The sequence below is a fragment of the Erythrolamprus reginae genome, chromosome 1 (assembly GCF_031021105.1).
Source record: "Erythrolamprus reginae isolate rEryReg1 chromosome 1, rEryReg1.hap1, whole genome shotgun sequence".
NCBI lineage: Eukaryota > Metazoa > Chordata > Lepidosauria > Squamata > Dipsadidae > Erythrolamprus > Erythrolamprus reginae.
Genome location: NC_091950.1, coordinates 142278845 through 142304390, shown reverse-complemented (window position 1 = coordinate 142304390; position 25546 = coordinate 142278845). Strand labels below are relative to the sequence as shown.

At 39.2% G+C, this 25546-nt stretch overlaps 3 protein-coding genes across 3 annotated transcripts; all 3 read right to left on the bottom strand.

Moving 5' to 3' along the window:
- Positions 1-7124: 7124 nt before the first annotated feature.
- Positions 7125-13111, bottom strand: LOC139164611 (olfactory receptor 10Q1-like). Its single transcript, XM_070747028.1, has 2 exons — positions 13084-13111; positions 7125-8095 (listed from the first exon to the last, which is right to left on the bottom strand). The coding sequence occupies exons 1-2, from the start codon at positions 13109-13111 to the stop codon at positions 7125-7127; spliced, it is 999 nt and encodes a 332-aa protein (XP_070603129.1).
- A 3748-nt stretch (positions 13112-16859) lies between these two features.
- On the bottom strand, positions 16860-17831 carry LOC139158796 (olfactory receptor 10Q1-like). The gene has a single exon (XM_070736136.1). It carries the CDS (start codon positions 17829-17831, stop codon positions 16860-16862), a length of 972 nt encoding a protein of 323 aa, XP_070592237.1.
- Positions 17832-23798: 5967 nt separating this feature from the next.
- LOC139164559 (olfactory receptor 10Q1-like) lies at positions 23799-24770 on the bottom strand. Its single transcript, XM_070746902.1, has one exon. It carries the CDS (start codon positions 24768-24770, stop codon positions 23799-23801), a length of 972 nt encoding a protein of 323 aa, XP_070603003.1.
- Between the last annotated feature and the right edge of the window lie 776 nt (positions 24771-25546).

Below are 25546 nucleotides of genomic sequence, written 5' to 3'. Positions count from 1 at the left end.
CCATAACGGCGTTGTTTTGTAATTTTTGAACAGCTGCTTTTTGAACTTTTGAAACAACAGGGCAAGTGAGATGGATTTTGAGAAACTGATTTTTCAACTGGAAAAAAAGTCACTTCCTCACACTGACTTCTAGAGGTGCAAATTTAATTTTTTAAAAACCATGCTCCCAGGAGAAATTCTGTATTAAAAAATTTACCGGACCAAAATATGTTTGAGATGTTATCACAACAAAACAAAGCAGGAAAAACACTTTAAAGTTTTTTATCCTGTAGAAAAAGAATCTGGTGAGCCGACCTATCATTTCTTTTTCATAAAAGATTACATATAATTTTAGTACATAAATATATGTATAGATTGTCAATTAATGTGATAAAACTAATGCCCTTTAAATTTAGATTTTTCAGTTTGAAAAGTTCACAAGTCAAAAGGGGGAATGGGATGAAACACTATCTTTAAATCCACACCATAAGCCTAGAAAGGACTGACCCAAGCTATGGAGAACTGAAAGTAGGGGAAGTTGAATATAGTTTGCATTCTTTGTACTATTTCAGAATTGGTTTTAGGGTTTTGTGGTCTTACACAATCAATTGTGTTAAGCAGCGGGGCAATGTTATTTCTGATTTACTTGAAATAGCCCAAAAATGATTATTTCAATTTTCAGGGGTGGAGTTCAGCAATTCTGACTCATCCTGGTTTCAGATCCTGAATTAATATGTAGCATTCCAGTCAGAGGTCCTTCACTGCATCCTGATTTTTGACTAGGGCCAGACAAACGGACTCCATTCTGCAATTCCACTTTAAAACGCAGATGGAATTATTCTGAACAGCTTTGATTCTCTGTGGCTTCTTGCAACACCCCAACTCCAGGCACACTAGGCAGTGAGAGGGTGCTGGGGAGAAATAGGCAAGATTTCCATTTCCTCTTCTATTCTAGGGTGGGAACTCTCTTATGCAAAGGACCAAGTTGCTGCAATATTTTTTTTAGATGCTATCTTGTGGATGGCAGGAGGAAACTGTTTCTTGCTTGCGGAATAGAAATGCACAATTATTTGCTTTTTTCCAGGACCACCTCCATTTCCTGCAACTCAAGCCTACTTCCTTTCAAAATTCTGTTCCTGGTGATTGATTGTAGGCATTGTTTTAAATGTCTTTTCTTCCTTCCCCCATGGCAACCACAGAGAGTTATGTCGTGGTCCAGGCTTGTATATTGTAGTATCTTGTATAACCATCATTGTCCCAAAATAACTGCAATATGTACAGGCTTTATATTGCCTCAGTAATGGATGGATGGTATTAGGCAGCAATAATTTGCTTATGTGTTCAGCTACTGAAAAAAACCCCCAATTGGTTGAAAAACTGAGGCATGATTTATTTTCACCACCACAGCTTGCAATAGATCTTAAATTCAAGAATGAATATTCAGGAACTTGAAGTTGGGATATATTCACAGCTGAAACTATGAAGACCTGAAGTATGAAGACCTGACGTGAGATTGCCAGAGCAGAAGCTACGTAGGTTGTAAACCTAATCCTATGTAGCTTCTGCTCTGGCAATCTCACACTACTTACCAGAGCTTACAAAACGTTTGCCAGACCCATCCATGAATACAGCTCATTCGTTTGGAACCCATATCGCATCTCAGACATCAACACCCTTGAAAATGTCCAAAGATACTTCACCAGAAGAGCCCTTCACTCCTCCACTCGAAACAGAATACCCTACGAGACTAGACTTTCAATCCTGGGCCTAGAAAGCCTAGAACTAAGACGCCTTAAACAAGATCTAAGTATTTCCCACAAGATCATATGCTGCAACGTCCTGCCTGTCGGCGACTACTTCAGCTTCAACCACAACAACACAAGAGCACACAACAGATTTAAACTTAATATTAACTGCTCCAAACTTGACTGTAAAAAATATGACTTCAGTAACCGAGTTGTCGAAGCGTGGAACTCATTACTGGACTCTGTAGTGTCATCCCCAAACCCCCAACACTTTACCCTTAGATTATCCACAGTTGACCTATTCAGATTCCTAAGAGGTAAGGGGCGAGTACAAGTGCACTAGAGTGCCTTCCATCCCCTGTCCTATTGCTCTCCTATATCTCCTATACCTTTCTTCTATTCCTACATCTCTTCTTCTATTCTTTCATTGATATGTTCTATTACTATATCTTCTTTTCTATTCTTTCTTAGATATATTTTACTATGAGTATCTCCTCTATAACCTTCATCATGTATTTTACTATGTGTGTGTATACATATATATATATATGACGGTCTTGGTATATTCGGGTTTCTTCCCGTGTAGGATTTGGAAATTTCTGGCGATGTTTCGACGAGGTCTCACTCGTCATCTTCAGGCTGGTGTTTCTGTCCTTGTTCTAAGGCGAACACTGCAAGACCTGGGCTGCCTTCCTTCTATAAATACTGGTGGCTGGGTGTGGTTTGATGGCTCAGCAATTGCCTGCTGTGTAGAAACTTCCTGGTGAGTCAGTGGGGTAACATCTGGGGTCGTTGATGTAGATGAGGTATGTTGATTAGTTAATGGTTGTAGATTAGGCATGATATCCTGAGTACTTGCAGGCTACTTGATTGTTTTACAATGTGTGTTCTGAGTCTGGTTTCTATGGCTGGGATACCTTTGAGGGCTGGTTTCCAGATGTCTGCTAAGCGGGAGGTATCATCCCGCTTGTTCATATTTTGGGGATGTTTTTCTATCTCGATGGCTTCCATGATTATTCTTTTGCTGTAGTGTTCTGTTTTGGAAATTAATTTGGTATTGTCAAAATCAATTTCATGTCCTGTAGTTTTGAAGTGCTGGAAAAGGGGGGTAGGTTTTTTCTTTTTTCTTTAATGCTTTAATGTGTTGCAGAACATAAGAATGCATTAAAGAAAAAAGAAAAAACCTCCTCCATTTTCCAACACTTCAAAACTACAGGACATGAAATTGATTTTGACAGTACCAAATTAATTTCCAAAACAGAACACTACAGCAAAAGAATAATCATGGAAGCCATCGAGATAGAAAAACATCCCCAAAATATGAACAAGCGGGATGATACCTCCCGCTTACCAGACATCTGGAAACCAGCCCTCAAACGTATCCCAACCATAGAAACCAGACTCAGAACACACATTGTAAAACAATCAAGTAGCCTGCAAGTTCCAACTACTCAGGATATCACGCCTAATCTACAACCATTAACTAATCAACATACCTCAGCTACATCAACAACCCCAGATGTTACCCCACTGACTCACCAGGAAGTTTCTACACAGCAGGCAATTGCTGAGCCATCAAACCACACCCAGCCACCAGTATTTATAGAAGGAAGGCAGCTCAGGTCTCGCAGTGTTCGCCTTAGAACAAGGACAGAAACACCAGCCTGAAGATGACGAGTGAGACCTCGTCGAAACGTCGCCAGAAATTTCCAAATCCTACACGGGAAGAAACCCGAAAAATGTGTCAAAGGTCAAATCAGCATGATTCAAGGGGGCTACAGAGATTAAAATCCAACAATTTGGAGGTCAGTTTGGAAGCAAGGGAAAACTGCTGCTTACTAAATAACAGGTTAATATATAGTAGCTAAAACTCACTTCATATTGCCTGTTCTTTTTGTTAATTACATGGTCATCCTGCACAAATTGGAATATAGGATTCCATTATCAGCAATTCATTAATTTTTCACTGTTTCACCTCATTTGGTCATTTAATTGGAGGCTAAAGGACCATCATAATGCCAGGCTGCTTTATCTTCATGCATAGTTGATTTGGTAAAATCTTCACAAGCTGATAAACGTATCAGTAGTTCAGCACCTGTCATATGTTGCGAGCCATCTAGCAAATACTTATTTGGAACAAAGTGGTGACCTGATCTCTTAGTTTTAATTAGATGTCCCATTAAGGCATAAATAGCATTTCATGGTAAGTATAAGCATAACCCTCCAGTCCTGATTGAAACAGATACAAAATTAGGTGATGAAAAATATTTTCAAAGAGATGTGCAAGGCAGGAAATTTCCACACCTGAATTCATAGAATTTCTTCACTATTCCCCCCCTCCCCATTTGTCCAGAATTACAGCTTATAAACTTAGATTCTGTCTCAACCAAGTTGTGCAGAATGAATGTAATGAAAAAGAAGTAAGTGGTAAAAGTGTAATCTGTAATTCCTCCAAACTTTCTCTTTCCCTCCTTTGTATAATTATGGGAAAATAATTTGGCTGGGAATTCTGTAAGTACAGAAAAACCACAAGGGAAGAATAAGTTTGGATCAAAATAGCAAGTCAAAAAAGGTAGATCCATAAAAGTTTTCTTTGCCCTAGTCTAGGTCGTAGAAACCTTATACCCCCAAGAAATGCATTAATTTAAATTACCACAAAACTCAATATTGGTTTCAGTAATGAGAACCAAAAAGCAGAAGCAGAATATATGTAGATCAAGCACAGCAGAATAACAACAATTCATCTGACATTTTAAAACTCTTCAAAAACATTTTTAGAAAGTATTTTATTCAGTTTTGAAAGTTCTACTGTTTATCCTGAAGAACGTTTTAAAAAATGCAGGAGATCATCAGTGGAAGAAGCCTTCTAGATTGCAGTTGCCATTACTGAGTAGGACCATTCAGGAAGGAGTTTATATATAGTACAAGGATAATCTTTCCAATATCTCAGATAAATCACCACCCTTTACGATTCTCGGTTCTCCATTCTTTTTCCTCAAAACTGATTTTTTTTAAAAAAAGAAATTGCTGTCAATGCTGTATCCTAGTTACTTGTTTGTCACATGTTTGAAGGTAGTCATTTGTGCAAGAGTTAAGAAAGCATGCTTTTTTTGCTAGATAGTGATTTTTTTGAAAAAGCGTTACTTCCTCTCTGTAGCCTAAGAAAATAATGTCATTGTATGTTTTGGTAATATGGGCATCTGTCGTTCAATAGAATTGTGGTGGTGACAATGAATCTGCAATTTCTGTTTAAGATCGTAATATATTGACCAGCACTTGGAAAATGGGAAAACGAATTCATCCCCATGAATCATTTGCAAATAATTACCATATTGATAGTTATGTTTGCTTCAAAGTTACTGGATACACAGGAAAATCTACCGAAGGTGACTATAAGGTCAACTATCGCCCTTATTTGTATTCTCATCTCTGAGGCCATCTTACCATGCAGATGATGACGACATTGAACTTAAGACATTAGAGTCACCTCAAACAGCAAGAGGGGTGGCAAATAGATTTAATAAATAACAAATAAATAAAAATTAGAAAACAGCAGAACAGGGCAAACGAGCAACTTACCAAGGATGGTTAGTGGCAGCTCCAATATTCTTGTCCTGATTTCTGTCTCTATTTGGACTGCCAAAATAAGAAGATTGTTCAGTCAGAGGTTTGATCAGGAAAAAAACGAATGGACGTTTTCCTCAACAAAGAGCTGCATAGATAGGTTAAAACAGCTAAAGTCTTACTCCCTTGCTGAAGAAAGTGGATCTGCCTGAGAATATGTGAGTTCACCTGCCTCTGAAGTGCTATCAATCTCTGGACGCATTCGCCAGATCTTTCCGTCTTGTTCTTTGTGGAATCCCTAGAGTGCAGTTGCTTAATCTAGATGATTTATGAAATACGGCCCAGGTCATATACCTCGATGGAATATTTTCAGATAATTCTCAGGGTGGTTTTATACTAGTTTGATTACTACAAAAATGGGTATATCTGTACCATACAACATTGCTAATTATGTTGTTCACATGTAACTGGGTCTTAAACTCAATGTAGATTTTATTCTGTGTGGAATTTATACATCTTTTACAGCTATAATTAAGAACAGCTATAATTGGGTAATTGTGGACCTTAAATATTAATCTTTATTTGCAAGACAAGAAAAAAAATGACAAATTGGACTCTGAAGAGCATGCTTGATCAAGGAAGCCTTTCTTTTAATAAAACGAGTACTCATTTCTGAAAGTATGTAATACACGGCCCTCATTCTGAGAAGGCCTATCAACAAATGTGTCTTTGTCCTTTATAAATATGGGCTGTCTGTATGGTTTTAGATTTTATCTGTTTTTATGGATTTTTCAATTGTGTACCCTACCAAGGGTCCATAATAAGTTTGAATAAATAAATATGGGTGATGGGACATTTCCTCCGAATGTATTAATTGGACTTTAATGACAATAGAAGCATAGAAGATTGATGGCAGAAAAAGACCTCATGGTGCATCTAGTCTGCCCTTATACTATTTCCTGTATTTTATCTTAGGATGGATATATGTTTATCCCAGACATGTTTAAATTCAGTTGAAGTTTGTTCCTAGCATCTACTACTCTTTCAATAAAATAATATTTTCTCATGTTGCTTCTGGTCTTTCCCCCAACTAACCTCAGATTGTACCCCCTTGTTCTTGTGTTCACTTTCCTATTAAAAACATTCCCCTCCTGAACCTTATTTAAAACCTAAATTTTATTTAATGTTTTTCATATTCCTCGATTCGATTATTGTTTTCTGCCTGATTGTTTATCTGGTGCTGATCTCTTCTGTTGTAGTCTTTTCATTCCCTTCCTAGGGCTTTTTTTTGGGGGGTGGGGGTGAGGCCGTCTTTTGAATATTCAACCACCCTGAGCTAAGTATATTCTCTTTTGTTGGAGATGTTTCTTGTGTTCTGATACCTTCTTTAGACCGGTATCCTATGTGATTGCCTGATTTGCCTATGCTTTGAGCAATAATATGTTAATTATTAAATTTGCTTAATAATATTAATAATATTAGCAACAGTAATAAAACGTGTCCTTGGCTACAGATATGGAAATTTATTTCTGCCAAGTAGAGATGGGATCAGGGCTGTCCCAAAGAATGCTGGAATAAAGCTTTTGTTTCCGTATCTTCTGCAAGATCATTCCTCAACCTGATGTCCATTATAAAAAGATCTCTGGTTAATACCATAGTGTCATTAATTAAGCAGATATCAATTACAGAACATAGGACAAAATACAGCCCAGAAGCCCAGGAGATGCTGGGAGATGTTCAGCAATTACCTGAAGAATTTAAGATTATTTCCTTCTGTGATAATTCTAATCAACAACTGGTTTTGAGGGTGTAATAATGTAATAGGTACATTGAGACTCAAGTTTGAGATGCAACCATTTTCTTCATGACCTTTCTTAAAGCCTGCTTGATATCTCTGTTCCTCAGGGTGTAGATCAAGGGGTTCAGGAGGGGAGTGACAAAGGTATATACAAGAGCCAGTTTCTTATCATCATCTTCTGAAGCGCTGGACTTGGGACGCAGATACACAAGGCTGCAGACTCCGTATTGTAGGATCACAACTGTCAGGTGGGAGGAGCAGGTAGAAAAGGCCTGGTGCCTCCCCGATGTGGACTTAATGCGGAGAATGGCAGCCACAATATAAACATACGAGATGCATATCAGAACAAAAGGAATTGTTAAAACCATGATGCCAACACCATAGAGTGCAGTTTGGTGGAGATGGGTGTCGGCACATGCCAGCTTTAGCACAGGTGGCACATCACATAGGAAATGATTGATCTTGGGTTGGTAACCACAGAAAGGCAAGTTGAAAATCAAGATGGTTAGCTGCAGACACAGCACTACGGCAAGAATCAGGGAACCAATCACCAGCCACATGCAAACCTGCCAAGTCATGATGAGGGTGTAGCGAAGTGGGTGGCAGATGGCTACGTAGCGATCATACGCCATGACAGCCAACATAATACAGTCAGTGCTGCCTAGGGATGTGAAGAAGAACATCTGGATGGCGCAGTTCACCAATGGGATTGTTCTATGGAAATCAAAAATGCTAGCAAGCATTTGAGGTACTGCCACAGTGGTATAACAAATTTCCAGAAAAGATAGGTTGGCGAGGAAGAAATACATGGGTGTGTGCAGAGATTGGAAAGTATAAATAATCGAAAGGATGGAGATATTACCAAAAAGAATTACGACATAGAGCAAAAGAAAGAATGTGAAGATGAGATATTGTATCTCAGGATCAGTGGAGAATGCCTGGAAGAGGAACTCATAGGCAAAGGATTGATTTTCCCAGTTTGTAAGTGTCAGATACATCTCATCTATTGCTATAAAAAGGGGGGAAACAGTTAAACAGTTTTTAAAAAACAGTTAATTTTGTACAGTATAGTTCCATAAATTTCAGTGTCAAACACCTGGAGACTGTATGATATTGAGGTCTGATACATGAAATCTCAATGGTTAACCCTAGTTTTTTTCATTTCCCTTCATCTCATAATTACACTCTACCCAGAGTGTAATACACTCTACACTCATAATTACACTCTACCCAGGCTTCTGGTTTCTCCCACTGTCAGTTTGCTTAAGGGGGGCGGCAGCATGGGCTGTACTTAAAAAAAGATTCTGTGCATATGCCAAAGCAAAAACCAAGATGGCGGCACCAATGGTGCTGTCAAGAGAACCAGCTCAGGGGCGGGGCAGGCTTGGGTCGCTGCAGGTTCCAGCAACCCAAACCACCAAGTTACTACCGGTTCTATAGAATCGGTCCAAACTGGGAGGAACCCACTTCTGGTTCTATCCAAGCAAATTCTAACATTTCCGGGATATTATTTTAGATGTATTACAATATCAATTGTCCAAAACTGACCAAGTAGATACAAAATATGATATTTCATAACTTCTGTTATCAATGGGATAGAAGCATCTCGCCCTTGTCCATACTATAGCAGGAGAGGGCAACCTTTGAAAACAATAAATCACATTAAAATCCCACAGAAGATTGAGATTAGCCTTTGGTTTAAATTCATTTGTGCGAGTTTCCCATGGAGAGGAATATGTTTTCAGCTGCTTTGATGTAAAAAACATTAAGACCCATGAAAACAAGGGGTGGAAGAGTTGAAGCCCATAAAATCATCTGCTACAACCTCCTTCCTGTCAACAACTACTTCAGCTTCAACCACAACAACACACCAGCACACAACAGATACAAACTTAAAGTAAACCACTCTAAACTTGACTTCAGGAAATACGACTTTACTAAATCGGGAGAGGTCAACAGAGGATAGTCTAAGGGTAAAGTTTTGGGGGTTAGGAGATGATACTACAGAGGGTAGTGAGTTCCATGTATCAACTACTTGGTTACTAAAGTAATTGATACATGGAACTCACTACCCTCTGTAGTATCATCTCCTAACCCCCAAAACTTTACCCTTAGACTATCCACTGTTCACCTCTCTCAATTCCTAAGAGGTCAGTAAGGGGCGTCCCCTGTCCTAATGTTTCTTTTATTTTTTTTACTAGCATCATGTATATGAATATTATTATATCTAATGTTTCTTCTTATTTTTTTCTTGTTGCTAGTATCATGCATATGAATATTATTATATCTTTACATACCTCCAATATGTACTTGACAAAACAAATAAATAAAAACATTAAATAATATAAACTTTGATTGAGGCTATTCAATAAAACAGCTGGCATTCCTTTACCTGTATAGCATTTTTTTTCACAGCACTTTACAGTTTATATTCATGATATTGGTACTAATAATAGAGAAACATTAGAACAGGGACGGTAGGCACGCTGGTATATTTATGCACGCCCCTTACTGACTTCTTAGGAATCAGGTGAGGTCAACAGTGGATAATCTAAGGGTAAAGTTTCGGGGGTTTAGTGATGATACTACATTCTCGTGATTCAGCACTCATAAGACTTACCTCCATCAAAGTACCAGTTTCTACTAACATTCTTAGTATAAAACTTGCTTGTCTTCCCCCAAAAATTGCTTTCTCACTTCCAGCTTTCACCCATTGCAGCATTGCCCACTTTAAACCTGTGAGCAAGGAAACAAAGTGGGGAAAATGAGAAGATAGCCCCCTGTATACATATTTGGAGTGTGGGAAAAGGCCCAGGATGCAAAGTGCAAATAGCAGGGCAACACATTAGTAGCATTCTTCTGGAACCCACAACATTCATGAATAAAGTCATTATATAATGATTGCTGTTTTGGAGGGGCGGGGGGAAATTGCTGGAGAATATATAATGGAATGGATTGGCCTGAAGGCCAAAGTCTTATTCATTCTTTTTGAAAGACAGTTTCACTGAATAGAGAGTTACTTTTCTTGCACAACTTTAGGGTTAGAATTTAAACAAAAATAGAAGTCTACTATGGTTTGTCTATCTCTGTCCTATTGTCTTCTATCGCTACTTTTTATCATTACTTATCTAATGTTTTATTTGTACAAATTACCACCCTCTAATTGTTTGTTAAAATAAATTTTAAAATAAATAAATTGATTTGCTTCATCGGTTATTTATCTGTTATTCTTTGAATAAGCCTTCAGGTTGTCTTCATATTTAACAGTGCACATACAGCAAAAAAATGAAGTCCCCTTTGAATAGACCTTCGGTCCAGGTAGTTTTATGGTCATATCCAGGTCATTTTCTTAGCAATCCTGGGCCTAGAAAGTTTAGAACTAAGATGCCTTAAACAAGATCTAAGTATTGCCCACAAGATCATATGCTGCAACGTCCTGCCTGTCGGCGACTACTTCAGCTTCAACCACAAAAACACAAGAGTACACAACAGATTTAAACTTAATATTAACCGCTCCAAACTTGACTGTAAAAAATATGACTTCAGTAACCGAGTTGTCGAAGCGTGGAACTCATTACCAGACTCCATAGTGTCATCCCCAAACTCCCACCACTTTACCCTTAGATTATCTACGGTTGACCTATCCAGATTCCTAAGAGGTCAGTAAGGGGCGAGTACAAGTGCACTAGAGTGCCTTCCGTCCCCTGTCCTATTGCTCTCCTACATCTTCTATACCTTTCTTCTATTCCTATATCCCTTCTTCTATTCTTTCATTGATATGTTCTATTACTATATCTTCTTTTCTATTCTTTCTTAGATATATTTTACTATGAGTATCTCCTCTATAACCTTCATCATGTATTTTACTATGTGTATATAGATATATACCCACTAAAACCCTCATTGTGTATAGGACAAAATAAATAAATAAAAATAAATAAATAAAGGGAGAAAAAGTGGTTTGCCACTGCCTTCTGGATGTTTATAACTTCCTAGCTGAGCCTTGATTCTGATTAGTGGCTAATCAGCCTTAGCCCTGCTTAGCTTCCCAAACTGGATACTGTAGGTTTATACATGTCAATAGCAAAAAGCATGATTATAGGACACAGACCTATGTTATGTGTTTTCAGGAGTTTATAGATATTATAAATTTAAATCTTTCAACAGCTGCCAATTTTTGTGTTTCAAATAAAATTAGTTTCAAGTGCTGTGAGAGATCTAAAATTTGAACTATTGTTTCAAAAAAAATATACCTTTATTGTTGGGTTCTATTATTCAAGTTTCATGGAAAAATGAAAAAGTCCGATAAAGGGGAAAAAATGGCTGAATGAACAAAAATGCAAAGCTGAAAAATATTTATAAGGAAAAGTATTGCATGGCATTTACTGAAAAGGGAGTATGGTAATTCCTGAATTAAAACAGTTTCCACCCCTATCACTCTGAAAGACTAGACTGCATCCCTTGTTATATTCTCAGTTAATCTTTGCAGCTTTCTCCTTTTAAAGATAAATTATTTGATGTAAATATAATATTGTTTCTGGGCAAATACATTCCTAGAAGTTGTCCACATGTACAGTATTCCTAGATCAGTGTGCTCTCATAAACAAATAGCTTCAGAAACTAATTACGGTATATCATCCATTCCAATTCTCCCTTTCTCACTGTTATAACTGATTTTAACAATGCTCAGAATGTCTTCAATAATCCCAATGATGGTCTTGAATGGGTACATTTTCATTTGTATTCTACCATCCAAGACCAAAATTGTGAAAAGTGTTCTGAATGTCAGCAGATTCAATCCTGATTTGGGGAAGAAAAGCATTTAATCCACTGTCACCTGTTAAAATCTTCCATGGTTTTGCTCACTGCCCTCTGCAAACCCAATGCAGGAGAAGGAATAAAAAGGGAATGAAAATGAGGCAAAAGAAAACACCAACACCACCCACATCTCTTAATAAAGCTTGGGGGAAAAAAAATCTCTGCCTGAAATCTAGAGGAGTGCCAAACAGTCCAGTCAATCCCCACCACCACCAAAAAACCCGAGACTGAGGATCTAGCTAAACTCACCAATGCTCTCTTACCTTGTAAAATTCCTCTGATCCAGGACTACAAAACAATAAGTGGGCTGGGCTCTCTTCTTCTTGGTGATGAAAGGGGAGTGACATTTTATCAAATGCCTATGAGCAGGCTGGTGAGCTTTTTCGCTGGATTATCTATTAGTTCTTTTCTGGGATGTATCCAGTTTACAGTATTTGTTGGCTTGGCAGGCAGCTTCCTCCCAATTCACCGAATCAATAATACAGGAATGCAAGCAAAGGTAGCACTTACTCAGCTATCTTTTCTCCAGCCAATCAGGTCAGTCTTTATCTTCTATGCAAGGTATTATACCCAGGAGACATGTCAAGGATTTATTATTTAAACACAAAAAGAATTCTCCTTAGGAATCCAAGTGTCATAAAGTTTTTAAAAAGTAATTAAAATTTCAGAGGCCAAAAGCTTGCAATAAATTTGTTTCAGCATTTTGTGGATAAAGTTTGGGACAAACTGTTGCCAAGTCAGTTGACAGGATCCACCTAACACTTTCAAAAACCTTGAATGCTGTAGAACAGTGATGGCAAACCTGTGGCACGAGTGCCACAGGTGGCACGTGGAGCCATATCTGCTGGCCCATGAGCTAGTGCCCTAGTTCAGCTCCAACGTACATGTGTGTGCCGGCCAGCTGATTTTTGGCTCATACAGAAGCTCTGGGAGGGGCTTTTTGGCCTTTCCTAGAACCTCCAGGGGGATGGGGGAGGGTGTTTTTACCCTCCCCCAGCTCCAGGGAAGCCTTTGGAGCCTGGGGAGGGCAAAACATGAGCCTACAGGGCCCACAAGAAGTTGGGAAACAGGTTGTTTCTGGCCTCTGGAGGACCTCTGATGGGTGAGGGAAGCTTTTTTGGCCCTTCCCAGGCATTGAATTCTGAGTGTGGGTACTCACGCATGCGCCATAGTACATACCACACCTGAGGAAAAAAAGTTTCACCATCACGACTCTAGAAACTAGTGCATTATGTTCAAAATTAGCTTTGAAAAGCATTACTGTATAAAGAAGAAGCTATCAACTTCATTGATCATTCATATCATTTCTGAACAATCTTTTGGACCTGGGGATGGTCTTCTCTCTCCTCCTCCTTATTTATGATTATATTAAGTAATAGTCAGGAACTCTTATAGTCACATTGAAGATGCAATTAAAATGCATGTGGATATTCAGTGTGTATATAAAGAGCTTTGTGTCTATCCACGGAAAAAGGTCTATTCCATAGTTCTTGCACAATATTGGAAAAATGAAAATATGTCCACTGAGGAAGATATAATTGAAAAAATAATAGTGTGTGCAGAAATGGATAATTTAATTAAAGAACTGAAAAATACAGATGAGATAGAATATTTTAACTGTTGGAATAGATCAGTGATGGCGGACCTTTTTTTCCTGGGTGCCGAAAGAGCATGCACATGCACTATCGCACATGCATGAATGCCCACATCTATAATTCAATGCCTGTGGAGGCTGAAAACAGGTTCTCCTGCCCCCTGGAGGCTCTCTGGAGGCTAGAAACGGACTGTTTTCCAACTTCTGGTAGGCCCAGTAGGCTCATGTTTCAACCTCTCCAGGCTCCAAAGGCTTCCCTAGAGTTGGGGGAGGGTAAAATGCCCTCCCTCATCCCCCCCGGAGGCTCTCTGGAAGCCAAAAACACCCTCTCAGAGGCTCTGTGCGAGCCAAAAATCAGTTGGCTGGCACACACATACACATTGGAGCTGAGCTAGGCAACAGCTCATGTATCAACAGATATGGCTCTGTGTGCCACCTCTGGTATATGTGCCATAGGTTTCCCATCACTGAAGAGTAACACTATTGTTTTCTACAAACATATCTTGGTCATTTATCTGGTTCCTTAATTGAAGGCAATGTGAGGCTCCACCCAGGCAGGGGTTGCCGCTGCTACCAGTACACTACCTATCTTCTGGAGAGTTGGCTATTTGTGTCAGTTTGGTGTCATCTGCAAACTTGCAAATCTGCAAATCTAACCCCTCATCCAAATTAATTGATGAAGATGTTGAAGGGTACTGGGCCAAAACAGAGCCTTGGGATACTCCACTGCATAGAGTGGTACCTCTACTTACGAATTTGTTCCGCGACCAGGTTCTTAAGTAGAAAAGTTTGTAAGAAGAAGTAATTTTTCCCATGGGAAACAATGTAAAAGCAAATAATGCGTGCGATTGGGGAAACCACAGGGAGGGTGGAGGCCCTGTTTCCTCCCAGGAGATTCCTAGAGAGGCCCCACGGAGGCTTCTCCCTGCCTTCTCCAGCCCTGTTTCCTCCCAGGAGGTTCCTAGATAGACCCCATGGAGGCTTCTCCCTGCCTTTTCCGGTTACAGTTTCGGAGGCTCGGGTTTTAAGTGGAAAATGAGAAGAGGCAAAAAAAATTTGGAACACCTGGTTCTTATATAGAAAAGTTCATAAGTAGAGGCGTTCTTAAGTAGAGGAACCACTGTACTTCCCTCCATGTAGATACAGTTCCATTGAGGACTACACATTGAGTGCGGTTGGTCAGCCAATTACAAATACATTTGGTGGTGATAATTTTAATTGTATATTTGTAGATATACTTTTATGACTGTAAAAGTCATAAAAGTATATCTACTAAGTATATCTACTCAGTATATCTCTGAGATATACTCAGATATAGTATATCTGAGATATACTATAGGCAGCCAATACATTTTATAAATAAATAAAGATGACAAGTCTGAGTTTGAGGGAGTGGTCACATGTGTAATCAGTTTTAATGTCTTCCCACCAGAGTTCCAGCCCAGAAGTTCAGACCGTTTTGAATTCTTATCTACTGCCAAGTTGCTTCCATCCTTGTAGTGATCTAGCACAGATTAAACTTGTACTCATTTGAGCAACCTTAGTTTCTGATTTCTTGCAGCTGGCAGGGCAATGTGGAAAGAGATGGCACAACTTTGCAATTCATGCCCTTGGAGACTTTTAATTTTATTTTTAAAATGTAAATATTTGAATAACAATCAATATACTGTGAATTAATTGAAGAAATTATTCAAGTATTTTCTTTTGGGTATAGCAGGAATTGAGATTAGTCTTACTACAATCAGGAAGTGAATGTGATGGGCACTGTTTTATGTTTGTTTATGTAACTTTATGTGCAAAACCAATTAAAAATTTTTTTTTAAAAAAAGGAAGTGAATGTGATAGAGTCAGAAGAACAAACTGCTTCAATTCAAATTCCAGTAAAAATTTCCTGCAAGAAATCCAGTATTCCTATAAAGCCATAACTTTATAAAGCCACATGAAATTCCAAATTAATTCATAACATCTCGGCTTCTAACTCCATTTTTTATTTAACATTGGATGGAAACATTGGATGGAAAAAGAATGGAAGAGGAAACTAGTGCAGTTTCAACCATGCGAGTCTTATATTGTAGTCTCCAACTGAACTGAAAGAGGCAGAGTATTTGCCAGCATTTGGTGCCAAAGGCAAAACATAAAATCAAATCCCTGTACTCAAATCCCAAAGTAAATATACTTTATACTTTTAAATTGTAGATTTTATGGAGTTCTAGATGCTCTCTCAATTTATCGGTAGTAGTTTGCTGTATACATTATCTTACCCAGCTAGATAATATGATCAGTGGAAGTGAGTGTGATATTGGCTTCCTCTTTATATGCAGTAGCTTGCTCTGCTACATTTGGTGGAGTGTAGTTTCCTCCTTGGTGTTCTGTTAAAGTATTGTTTTAGCCTGATTGTTTGCAATGGATGGAAACTAATCAAGGACAGAACCAACCTAGAACTAAGGAGAAATTTCCTGACAGTCAGAACAATTAATCAGTGGAACAACTGGTCCCTAAAAGTTGTGGGTGCTCCAACACCAGAAGTTTTAGAGGAGAAACTGGACAATGTTATAAGGTTTCCTACTTGAATAGGGGGTTGGACTAGAAGACCTCCAAAATCCATTCCTACTTTGTTATTCTCTTTGGTGCAGATTCCTGCTTATCTGAATGTGGGTTGTTGTAGTCCTTTTAGTTTTTTTCATTGCCTCTTTTGAATGGTATGAAATCTAATCTGGAAACCACCAAAGAGGAACATACATTCCCACCAAAACCAGCAGGAGAAAGTAGTACATAGAAACAAAGAGTAAACTTCACATTTGTTCACACTGACAATGTTACCCTCTTGAGTAAAGAAATGCCTGCAAGCAAACAGCTAAGCTCACATAGTATCAGAACTGCATAGATCAACCACAGACTATGGATATTGTCTTGTATTGGAGATTTTATTTTTCTTGAAATTTGACAGCCCACATAACTAGGCACCAAAGGTGATCGTTTGAATTGCCTATATAAACATACCACTGTACAATACAGCTATGGAAGTTCATTTTCTGCTAGGTGCCAAATTAAATTATGGGGTATCCTAAAGATTGCTGGAATAAAGCTTTTGTTTTTGGCCTTTTCTGAAGGGTCAGTCCAATATTAAAAGATCCCAGGCTGAATGAGGTCAATTATCTAATGCTACCATCGTATACTTCCTTAAGCAGATAAGAAGTAAATAACTTTTGACAAAATGCAACTCAGAACCCCAAATAACATGGACAGTGTTAAGAGATGTTGGGAGATGTTCATCAATCACGTGAAGATTCAAGTTTCCTTCATTGTGTGATAATGCTAATCCATAACTGGTTTTGAGGGTAAAGTAATGTTACATTGAGATTCAAGTTTGAGATGCAACCATTTTCTTCATGACCTTTTTTAAAGCCTGCTTGATATCTCTGTTCCTCAGGGTGTAGATCAATGGGTTCAGGAGGGGAGTGACAAAGGTATATACAAGAGCCAGTTTCCTATCATCATCTTCTGAAGTGCTGGACTTGGGACGCAGATACACAAGGCTGCAGACTCCGTACTGTAGGACCACAACTGTCAGGTGGGAGGAGCAGGTAGAAAAGGCCTGGTGCCTCCCAGATGTTGTCTTAATGCGAAGAATGGCAGCCACAATATAAACATACGAGATGCATATCAGAATAAAGGGAATTGTTAAATAAATGATGCCAACACCATGTAGTGCAATTTGCTGGAGATGGGTGTCGGCACATGCCACCTTTAGCACAGGTGGCAGGTCACATAGGAAATGATTGATCTTGGGTTGGTAACCACAGAAAGGCAAGCTAAAAATCAAGACGGTTACATGGAGACACAGCACTATGGAAAAAATCAGGGAGCCAATCACCAGCCACACGCAAACCTGCCAAGTCATGATGAGGGTGTAGCGAAGTGGGTGGCAGATGGCTACATAACGATCATACGCCATGACAGTCAACATAAAGCAGTCAGTGCCTCCCAATGTTGTAAAGAAGAACATCTGGATGGCACAGTTCACCAATGGGATTGTTCTGTGGAGATCAATAGTGCTAGCAAGCATTTGAGGTACTACCACAGTGGTATAACACACTTCCAGACAAGAGAGGCTGGCCAGGAAGAAATACATTGGGGTGTGCAGGGAACGGTCAGTGCAGATCACCAAAAGGACAGAGGAGTTACCAAAAAGGATGGTGAGGTAGAGCAAAAGAAAGAAAGTGAAAAGAAGATGTTGTATTTCAGGAACAGTAGACAATGCCTGGAAGATGAACTCATGGGCCATGGACTGATTGTCCCAGTTTGTAATAGTCAGATACATCTCACCTATCATATTAAATTTTTTTAAAAAAGAATGAAATTAATTAAATGGTAATATGTATTTTCAAATGTTTCAAAAGCCAGGTCGTGTGGACTGTGTGATATTCAGATCTGATACATGAAATCTCACTGCTTAATCCTAGACTTTTATTTCTTTTCATCTCCTAAATTAGATTGTACTCAGGCAATTCCAACACATCTGGAATATTATGTCTAGATGATTACAATGTCAGTTGTGCAAATCTGACCCAATAGATATAAAAAACTGATACTTACCGAATTTGTATTACCTGTAGAATACAAGTTTCTCACCTGTGTTTTTCTTTTTGAAAACAAGTATCCTACCATAATCTAGAGTGGGCAACGTTTTCATGAGTATATTTTCAAAATGTGGAAGAATTGAATGATAGGCTGAAAATATCACAAATTTGATTGAGATTATTTAATAAAATAGCTGGTATTGCTGTAACTGTATACCGCCCCGAGTCTACGGAGAGGGGCGGCATACAAATTTAATAAATAATAATAATAATAATAATTTCATTTCACAGCACTTTACAATTCCAGTGATTCAGCACCTCTAAAGGGGAACCAGTATTAATTTCACAGCATTTTGAAATTCCTATAATCCAGTTTACCTTCATCAGAGAACCAGATCAGGTCAGTCCTACTAATAGTTTTAGTATAATATCTCTTTGTCTCCCAAGGAAGTTCCTTTCTCACTTCCAACTTTGGCCCAGTGTAGTGTTGCCCCCTTTGAGCCTATGACATGGAAGCAAGATGAGGAGGATGAGAGGGCAGCTATTGGCTCCCATTCCTTGGAAGGAAGAAACTTACAGGTTTGTTGCAAAAAAAGATAGCATGTTTATGCTAAGTGAGGCCAGGGAGAACCTATTTCTAATCAGAAACCTTTACAGTTAAAATGAGTACAAGCAACGAAAGCATCTCATAAACCTTCAGCTACAGCGATTATATCATTCATTCATTCATTCACTCATTCATTCATTCATTCATTCATTCATTCATTCCCCTTCTGCCTTTCTAACTGTTACAATTTTAGCAGTGCTCACAATGCCTTCAACATAAACACTATGGTCTTGAACTGGTACACTTTCATGGTCATTGTGAATATAATCCAAGACCATTATAATGTTCTGAATGTCAGAAGAATCCGTCTTGATTTTGGGAAGAAATACATTTAATCATCAGCTGTCTTAAAATGCTCCTATTTTTGCTCACTGTCTATTGCAGACCCAATACTGAAGGAATAAAAAGCAATCGAAAATGACTTAAAAGTAGAACCCATGCATCTCTTCATGAAGCTGGCAAATTTCTGGCTGAGATCCTGGGTAGTCCTAGACATTCAGAGTCCACTCAACTCCCCCAGAAACAAAGGATCCAGCAAAGCTAAATGACGTCCTCTTTTTACCTTCCCTCTGATCCATGAGTACGAAATCAAAGGGAAATTCTCTTTTTCTTGGTGATCTTTTCTGCCTCAAAAGATGAAAGAGGAACAAAGTTTTATCCAATGTTCATGAACAGATAACTGATTTCTGGCACAGCTTTTTAGATATCTGTGAGTCCTTTTGTAGGATGAGTCCAGGTTTCTTTCTAGATTGAGTACAGTTGTCAGTTTCCTCTCAATCACTGAATCAGAAATCCCAATCAGGGCAGGCTTTGTTTTGCTGCAAGATGTTATCCCCAGTAGGCATGCCAAGTAGTTGCTATTTTTTTAAAAAAAACAACAACGGTTCTCTTGTGGAATCAAAATGTGACAAAGTTTTTAATGAAGCAATAAAAACTTCAGAGGTCAAAAACTTCCAATAAATTCATTTAAGAATTTTATACAGAAAGTTTTGAACCAGCTGTGCTCAAGAGGTAGAGAGTGATAAAATGCCGAATGTAGCTGCTTCTCCTCTTTTCTTTGTTGTCCATTCTGTCCTCAATATTTTGAGAGTCAAAAACTCATTCTATCTGCCCTTTCTCTGTCTCAAAAAGTCAACAGCCAGGGTCTATGGAACTGGTTGAAAAGCCTTGAATACTCTAAAAGCCAGATTTGTGACATGTTCAGAGTTAGCTTTGCAAAACATAATAAAGAATGAACTCTCAACTTAATATTTCTGAACAATCTTTTTTTTTGCTGGGAATACTTCTTTCCACCCATTTATGATTACAGTATATGAAAGTTTTGTGGCTGATCCATGTCCAGCTCAGCTGGTACCTCCGGAACCGCTTGCTACCGCACGAATCCCAGCGACCGATAAGGTCCCACAGAGTTGGCCTTCTCCGGGTCCCGTCGACTAAATAATGTCGTTTGGGGGGCTCCAGGGGAAGAGCCTTCTCTGTGGCGGCCCCGGCCCTCTGGAATCAACTCCCCCCCGGAGATTAGAATAGCCCCCACCCTCCTTGTCTTTCGCAAATTACTCAAGACCCACCTATATCACCAGGCATGGGGGAACTGAGACACCTCTCCCAGGCCTTTATATTTTATGTTTGGTATGTATGTGTTGTATGGTTTTAAATGTTGGGGATTTATATACTTTTGTTATATATCTAATATTAGATTTGTTTACTGTTACATTGTTTTCATTATTGTTGTGAGCCGCCCCGAGTCTTCAGAGAGGGGCGGCATACAAATCTAATAAATAATTGAATTGAATTGAATCATGGATTTCGATGAGCGAGAGATGGATGCATATTGCTATCCTAGGCTAGTGTTCTTGACATCTAAGTTTGAGTGTGAGAGTGATGGGGAGTTAGAGATTAAGGATCAATTAGAGACTGTAGCAGCCCCGTGTTAGATCGGGTACACCAGGCTGGACACTTTGTAGTTAAATTGGTTTTATTAACAATTAACTGGAATGGCAGCAAGTGATCGCTAACAGGCTGGGTAGAAAAAGACACACACTAAAATAGTGGCACTCTATATATACAGTTCAACAGCCAGTTTAAAACTGGCAGCAGCCGCTGCTATCCAATCAGCGGCTGGTATTCAAATGGCAGCTGTTGTCCAATCAGCAGCCAGCATTCAAATAGCTGCTGTTGTCCAATCAGCGGCCAGTTTGCAAATTTCCTCAGACAGAACACCCCAGTTATGGTATTAAGTGAGTCAGAAGAGGAAGTGAAGGAGCCCATGTTAGAAGCAAGAGTGAGGAGGACAATAGAACAGGGAAGGGTTCAAAGATAAGCAGAGACCATCGTACGAGTGAAAGAAGCCAACTTTATTCCAAAAGCGAATGCATCAAAGGTTCCTATCCATCAAGCAATCCTTCAAGCAATTCTAATCCTTCTTCTTCCCAGCAATCTTTTTTATGAGAACGTTATCATTAGGCCACTTTTGCTCTGTACATGCACAGTTTACATGATATGGTCATTCATACACAATGAACAGTAAGCATTCATGATGTTACAAAATGCAAGGGCAAATCTAGGGATGTTTTGGCAGTGGGCTTTGAGGTGTCAGCAAATACACTCCTGTTACATTTGGCTACAAGCTAGAATTTCCCCGGGCCTCGAGGCTTATCCAGAGTTCCGTGTTTGCAAAGCCTAGGATTCAGAACTCATGCCAACTTATGCTAACAACATAATGTGAACAGAGCATCCATATGTGGTTATGAATCACATATGGGCATGCCCAACCATGTGACTTTAGACCTACACAACAAATACTACAGAGGACAATGTCCAGAAAGGCGTATTTGAGAAAGAAAGAGTCTTTGCGTTAGTAGCACTATGCAGCGTTAGGCACTTGCTCACTCGCTCTCGGCAAACACGTGCATTCTCGGCACAAGATTTGAATTTCTGTACATGCACAGAAGCCGAATCTCACACCAGGATGCTCGTGTACCTGAGATTCTGCCAATTTTCAGCTGTTTTTGCTTCCACGCATGCACACAAGCAAAAAAGGCCAAAAATAAGGTAAGTGGCCTGCTCTGCTTCTCCCCCTACCCTGCCGCTTGCAGTGGCTCCGTCCGTTACTCGTGCCCTCCACCCTGCCGCTCACGGTGGCTCCGCTGCTCACAGCCCACCTGGCGTGGTGATGGTGCCCTGAACAAGTCATGGGCTTTGGGAGTATAGTGCTGCTCCCGAAGGCACGACTCGCTCGGGGCGCCATTGCTGCATGTGCTCAGAGATTCCTGCGGCGCGGGAGGGCAAAGAGCAGGCCACATGGCGGGAGCTCAGGCCAGCCGCTCTTGCATCTGGCCCCAGCTGCCACTCCAGGCGCCATGATGAGATTCAGCAACCAAAATCTAATGCAAACCTTCCAGCAGTGAGATTTCAGCAAAAGTCAGGTAACACATGCATCTCACTACTCCCGCGCTCCACCCCTCCCCACTGCCATCCCGCCTGTCACTCCCTTCCTACTCGCCGGCCGAGATCAGCTGGTCATATTAGTACATTAGTAAAGTATTAGTACATGTGTAGTACATAGAAACAAAGAGCAAACTTCACATTCATTCACAATGACAATGTTACCATCTTGGGTAAGGAAAGGCCTGCAAGCAAACTCACTAGATAAAATTCTGATAGGGCTGGATTCTAGAATAATTACCAACATTTATCAACGATTTTTAGAATTTGATAAGATGGAAGATATAGTAAAAGGCCCCATGATTGCATGGGCCAAAACTGTTCAACACAGTATACACCTAGCCGACCGGGAAAAATCCTGGAACACTATCAGCAAAATCACATTATAAGCGGCATACAAATAAAATTACTATAAACTATTTTACAGATTGGTACTTTTTTCCATATGTGGTGGTCCTGTCCTAAAATCCAAAATTTATGGAAAACTAATCATAGGTGGCTATTAGAAATTACAAAAGAGGAGATTGAATTTACTCCAGAAAGTATGTTATTAGGAACTTGGACCAAAAAATACTCCAAGCAAGCTCTTCATCCAGTGACGCATATAACAACTGCAGTTAGAATATCCCTTGCCCAGATGTGGAAAAAAAGAAAAGGCCCCATCCGAAAACAACATCATTGGCAAAATACAGTATATACCGTAGATGTGTAGAGATGGATGAAATGACTAATGCAATTAAGGGAACAAAAGATAAAGAAACCAACAAAATATGGTATAAGTGGTATGAATGGACCCAAAACAGAAATAAAATGTAACGATATAGGGTGTTAGTGTATATAAAAATAAATACCCATACAATACGGATTAGAGCAATAGCTAGAGGTGAAATAAGTACTTATAACCATGACTATCTCCTCACTGGTTAGAATAAGAGACACTTATACCCACTGGTATTCTTTTTTATTTTATTCATTACAAATGCCTATAAATGCTCATACCTTATTTTCTGAATTGAATACATAGCGTAATGAATTGTAAACTTAAAATGTAATAGACACGGGTTATGATCTGCAAAAGACGATGAGATTTATTTTTTATTCTGTGAAAATCAATAAACAAACTATTTTTTTTAAAAAGGAAATGCCTGCAAGCAAACAACTAAGCTCACAAAGTATCAGAACTGCACACATCAATCAAAAGCTATGAATATTGTATTCTATTGGAGATTTTATTTTTCATGAAATTTGATAGCCAACACATCGCTTGAATTGCATATATAAACATGCCACCATACAATACAGATATGGAAGTTCATTTCTGCCAGGTACCAAATTAAATTATGGGGTATCCTAAAAAATGCTGGAATAAGGCTTTTGTTTTTGACCTTTTCTGAAGGATCATCCCACAGTCTGGAAGTCCATTATTAAAGGGTCTCAGGCTGGCTGAGGTCAATTATCTAATACTACCATCATATACTTCTGTAAGCAGATAAGGAGTAAATAACTTTTGACAAATTGCAACTCAGAACCTGAAATAACATCGAGAGTGTTAAGAGATGTTGGGAGATGTTCAGGAATCACCTGAAGGGTTCAATATTGCTTCATTGTGTGAAAATGATAATCCACAGCTGGTTTTGAGGGTGTAATAATGTTATAGATACATTGAGATTCAGGCTTGAGATGCAACCATTTTCTTCACGACCATTATTAAAGCCTGCTTGATATCTTTGTTCCTCAGGGTGTAGATCAAGGGGTTCAGGAGGGGAGTGACAAAGGTATATACAAGAGCCAGTTTCCTATCATCATCTTCTGAAGCGCTGGATTTGGGACGCAGATACACAAGGCTGCAGACTCCGTACTGTAGGATCACAACTGTCAGGTGGGAGGAGCAGGTAGAAAAGACCTGGTGCCTCCCCGATGTTATCTTAATGCAGAGAATGGCAGCCACAATATAAACATATGAGATGCAAATCAGAAGAAAGGGAATTGTTAAAACCATGATGCCAACACCATAGAGTGCAGTTTGGTGGAGATGGGTGTCGGCACATGCCAGCTTTAGCACAGGTGGAACATCACATAGGAAATGATTGATCTTGGGTTGGTAACCACAGAAAGGCAAGTTGAAAATCAAGGCAGTTAGCTGTAGACACAACACTACGGAAAGAATCAGGGAACCAATCACCAGCCAGATGCATACTTGCCCTGTCATGATGAGGGTGTAGCGAAGAGGGTGGCAGATGGCTACATAGCGATCATACGCCATGACAGCCAACATAAAACAGTCAGTGCCTCCTAATATGGTAAAGAAGAACATCTGGATGGCACAGTTCACTAATGGGATTGTTCGGTGCAAATCAGAAATGCTAGCAAGCATTTGAGGTATTACCACAGTGGTATAACATATTTCCAGACAAGAGAGGCTGGCCAGGAAGAAATACATTGGGGTGTGCAGGGAACGGACAGTGCAGATTACCCAAAGGACAGAGGAGTTACCAAAAAGGATGGTGAGGTAGAGCAAAAGAAAGAAAGTGAAAATAAGATGTTGTATTTCAGGAATAGTGGAGAATGCCTGGAAGATGAACTCATGGGCCATGGACTGATTCTCCCAGTTTGTAATGGTCAGATACATCTCATCTATCATATTAAAGGGGGAAAAAAGAATGAAATTAATTAAACGGTAATATATAATATGTCCTGTGGACTGTATAATACTCAGATCTAATACATGAAATCTCAGTGCTTAATCCTAGACTTGCACTTCTCTTCATCTCCTAAATCAGTGTTTCCCAACCTTGGCAACTTGAAGATATTTGGACTTCAACTCCCAGAATTCCCCAGCCAGCATTTGCTGGCTGGGTAATTCTGGGAGTTGAAGTCCAAATATCTTCAAGTTGCCAAGGTTGGGAAACACTGTCCTAAATTAGGCTGTACACAGGCAAATTCAAACATACATGGGATATTATTTTTAGATGTTTACAATGCCAATTGTGCAAACCTGACCCAATAGATATAAACACTGATATTTACTGAATTTGTATTACCTGTAGAATACAAGTTTCTCACCTGTGTTCTTTTTGAAAACAAGTATCCTATTATAATCTGGAGTGGGCAACCTTTTCATGAGAATATTTTCAGCTGCTTCGATGTAAAGTTTCAGACTCAAGAAAACAAAGTGTGGAAGAATTGAAGGATAGGTTGAAAATTTGATTGATATTATTTAATAAATCAGCTGGCATTGCTGTAACTGTATAGCATTTCATTTCACAGCACTTTACAATTCCATGATTCAACTCTCATCAGATTTACTTCCAAAAGGGAACCATTATTTATTTCACAGCATTTTGCAATTCCTATAGTCCAGCTTACCTTCATCAGAGAACCAGGTCACCTCAGTCCTGCTAATAGTTTTAGTTTAAT

Excerpts from the sequence above, each read along its gene's own strand:
- LOC139164611 (XM_070747028.1), bottom strand. The coding sequence starts at position 13,111 with ATGGTGAAACTTTTTTTCCTCAGGTGTG. Across the intron at positions 8,096-13,083 it reads ACTTTTTTTCCTCAGGTGTG|CAATAGATGAGATGTATCTG; the intron begins GTATGTACTATG and ends CCCTTTTTATAG.
- LOC139158796 (XM_070736136.1), bottom strand. The coding sequence starts at position 17,831 with ATGATAGGTGAGATGTATCTGACTATTACAAACTGGGACAATCAGTCC.
- LOC139164559 (XM_070746902.1), bottom strand. The coding sequence starts at position 24,770 with ATGATAGATGAGATGTATCTGACCATTACAAACTGGGAGAATCAGTCC.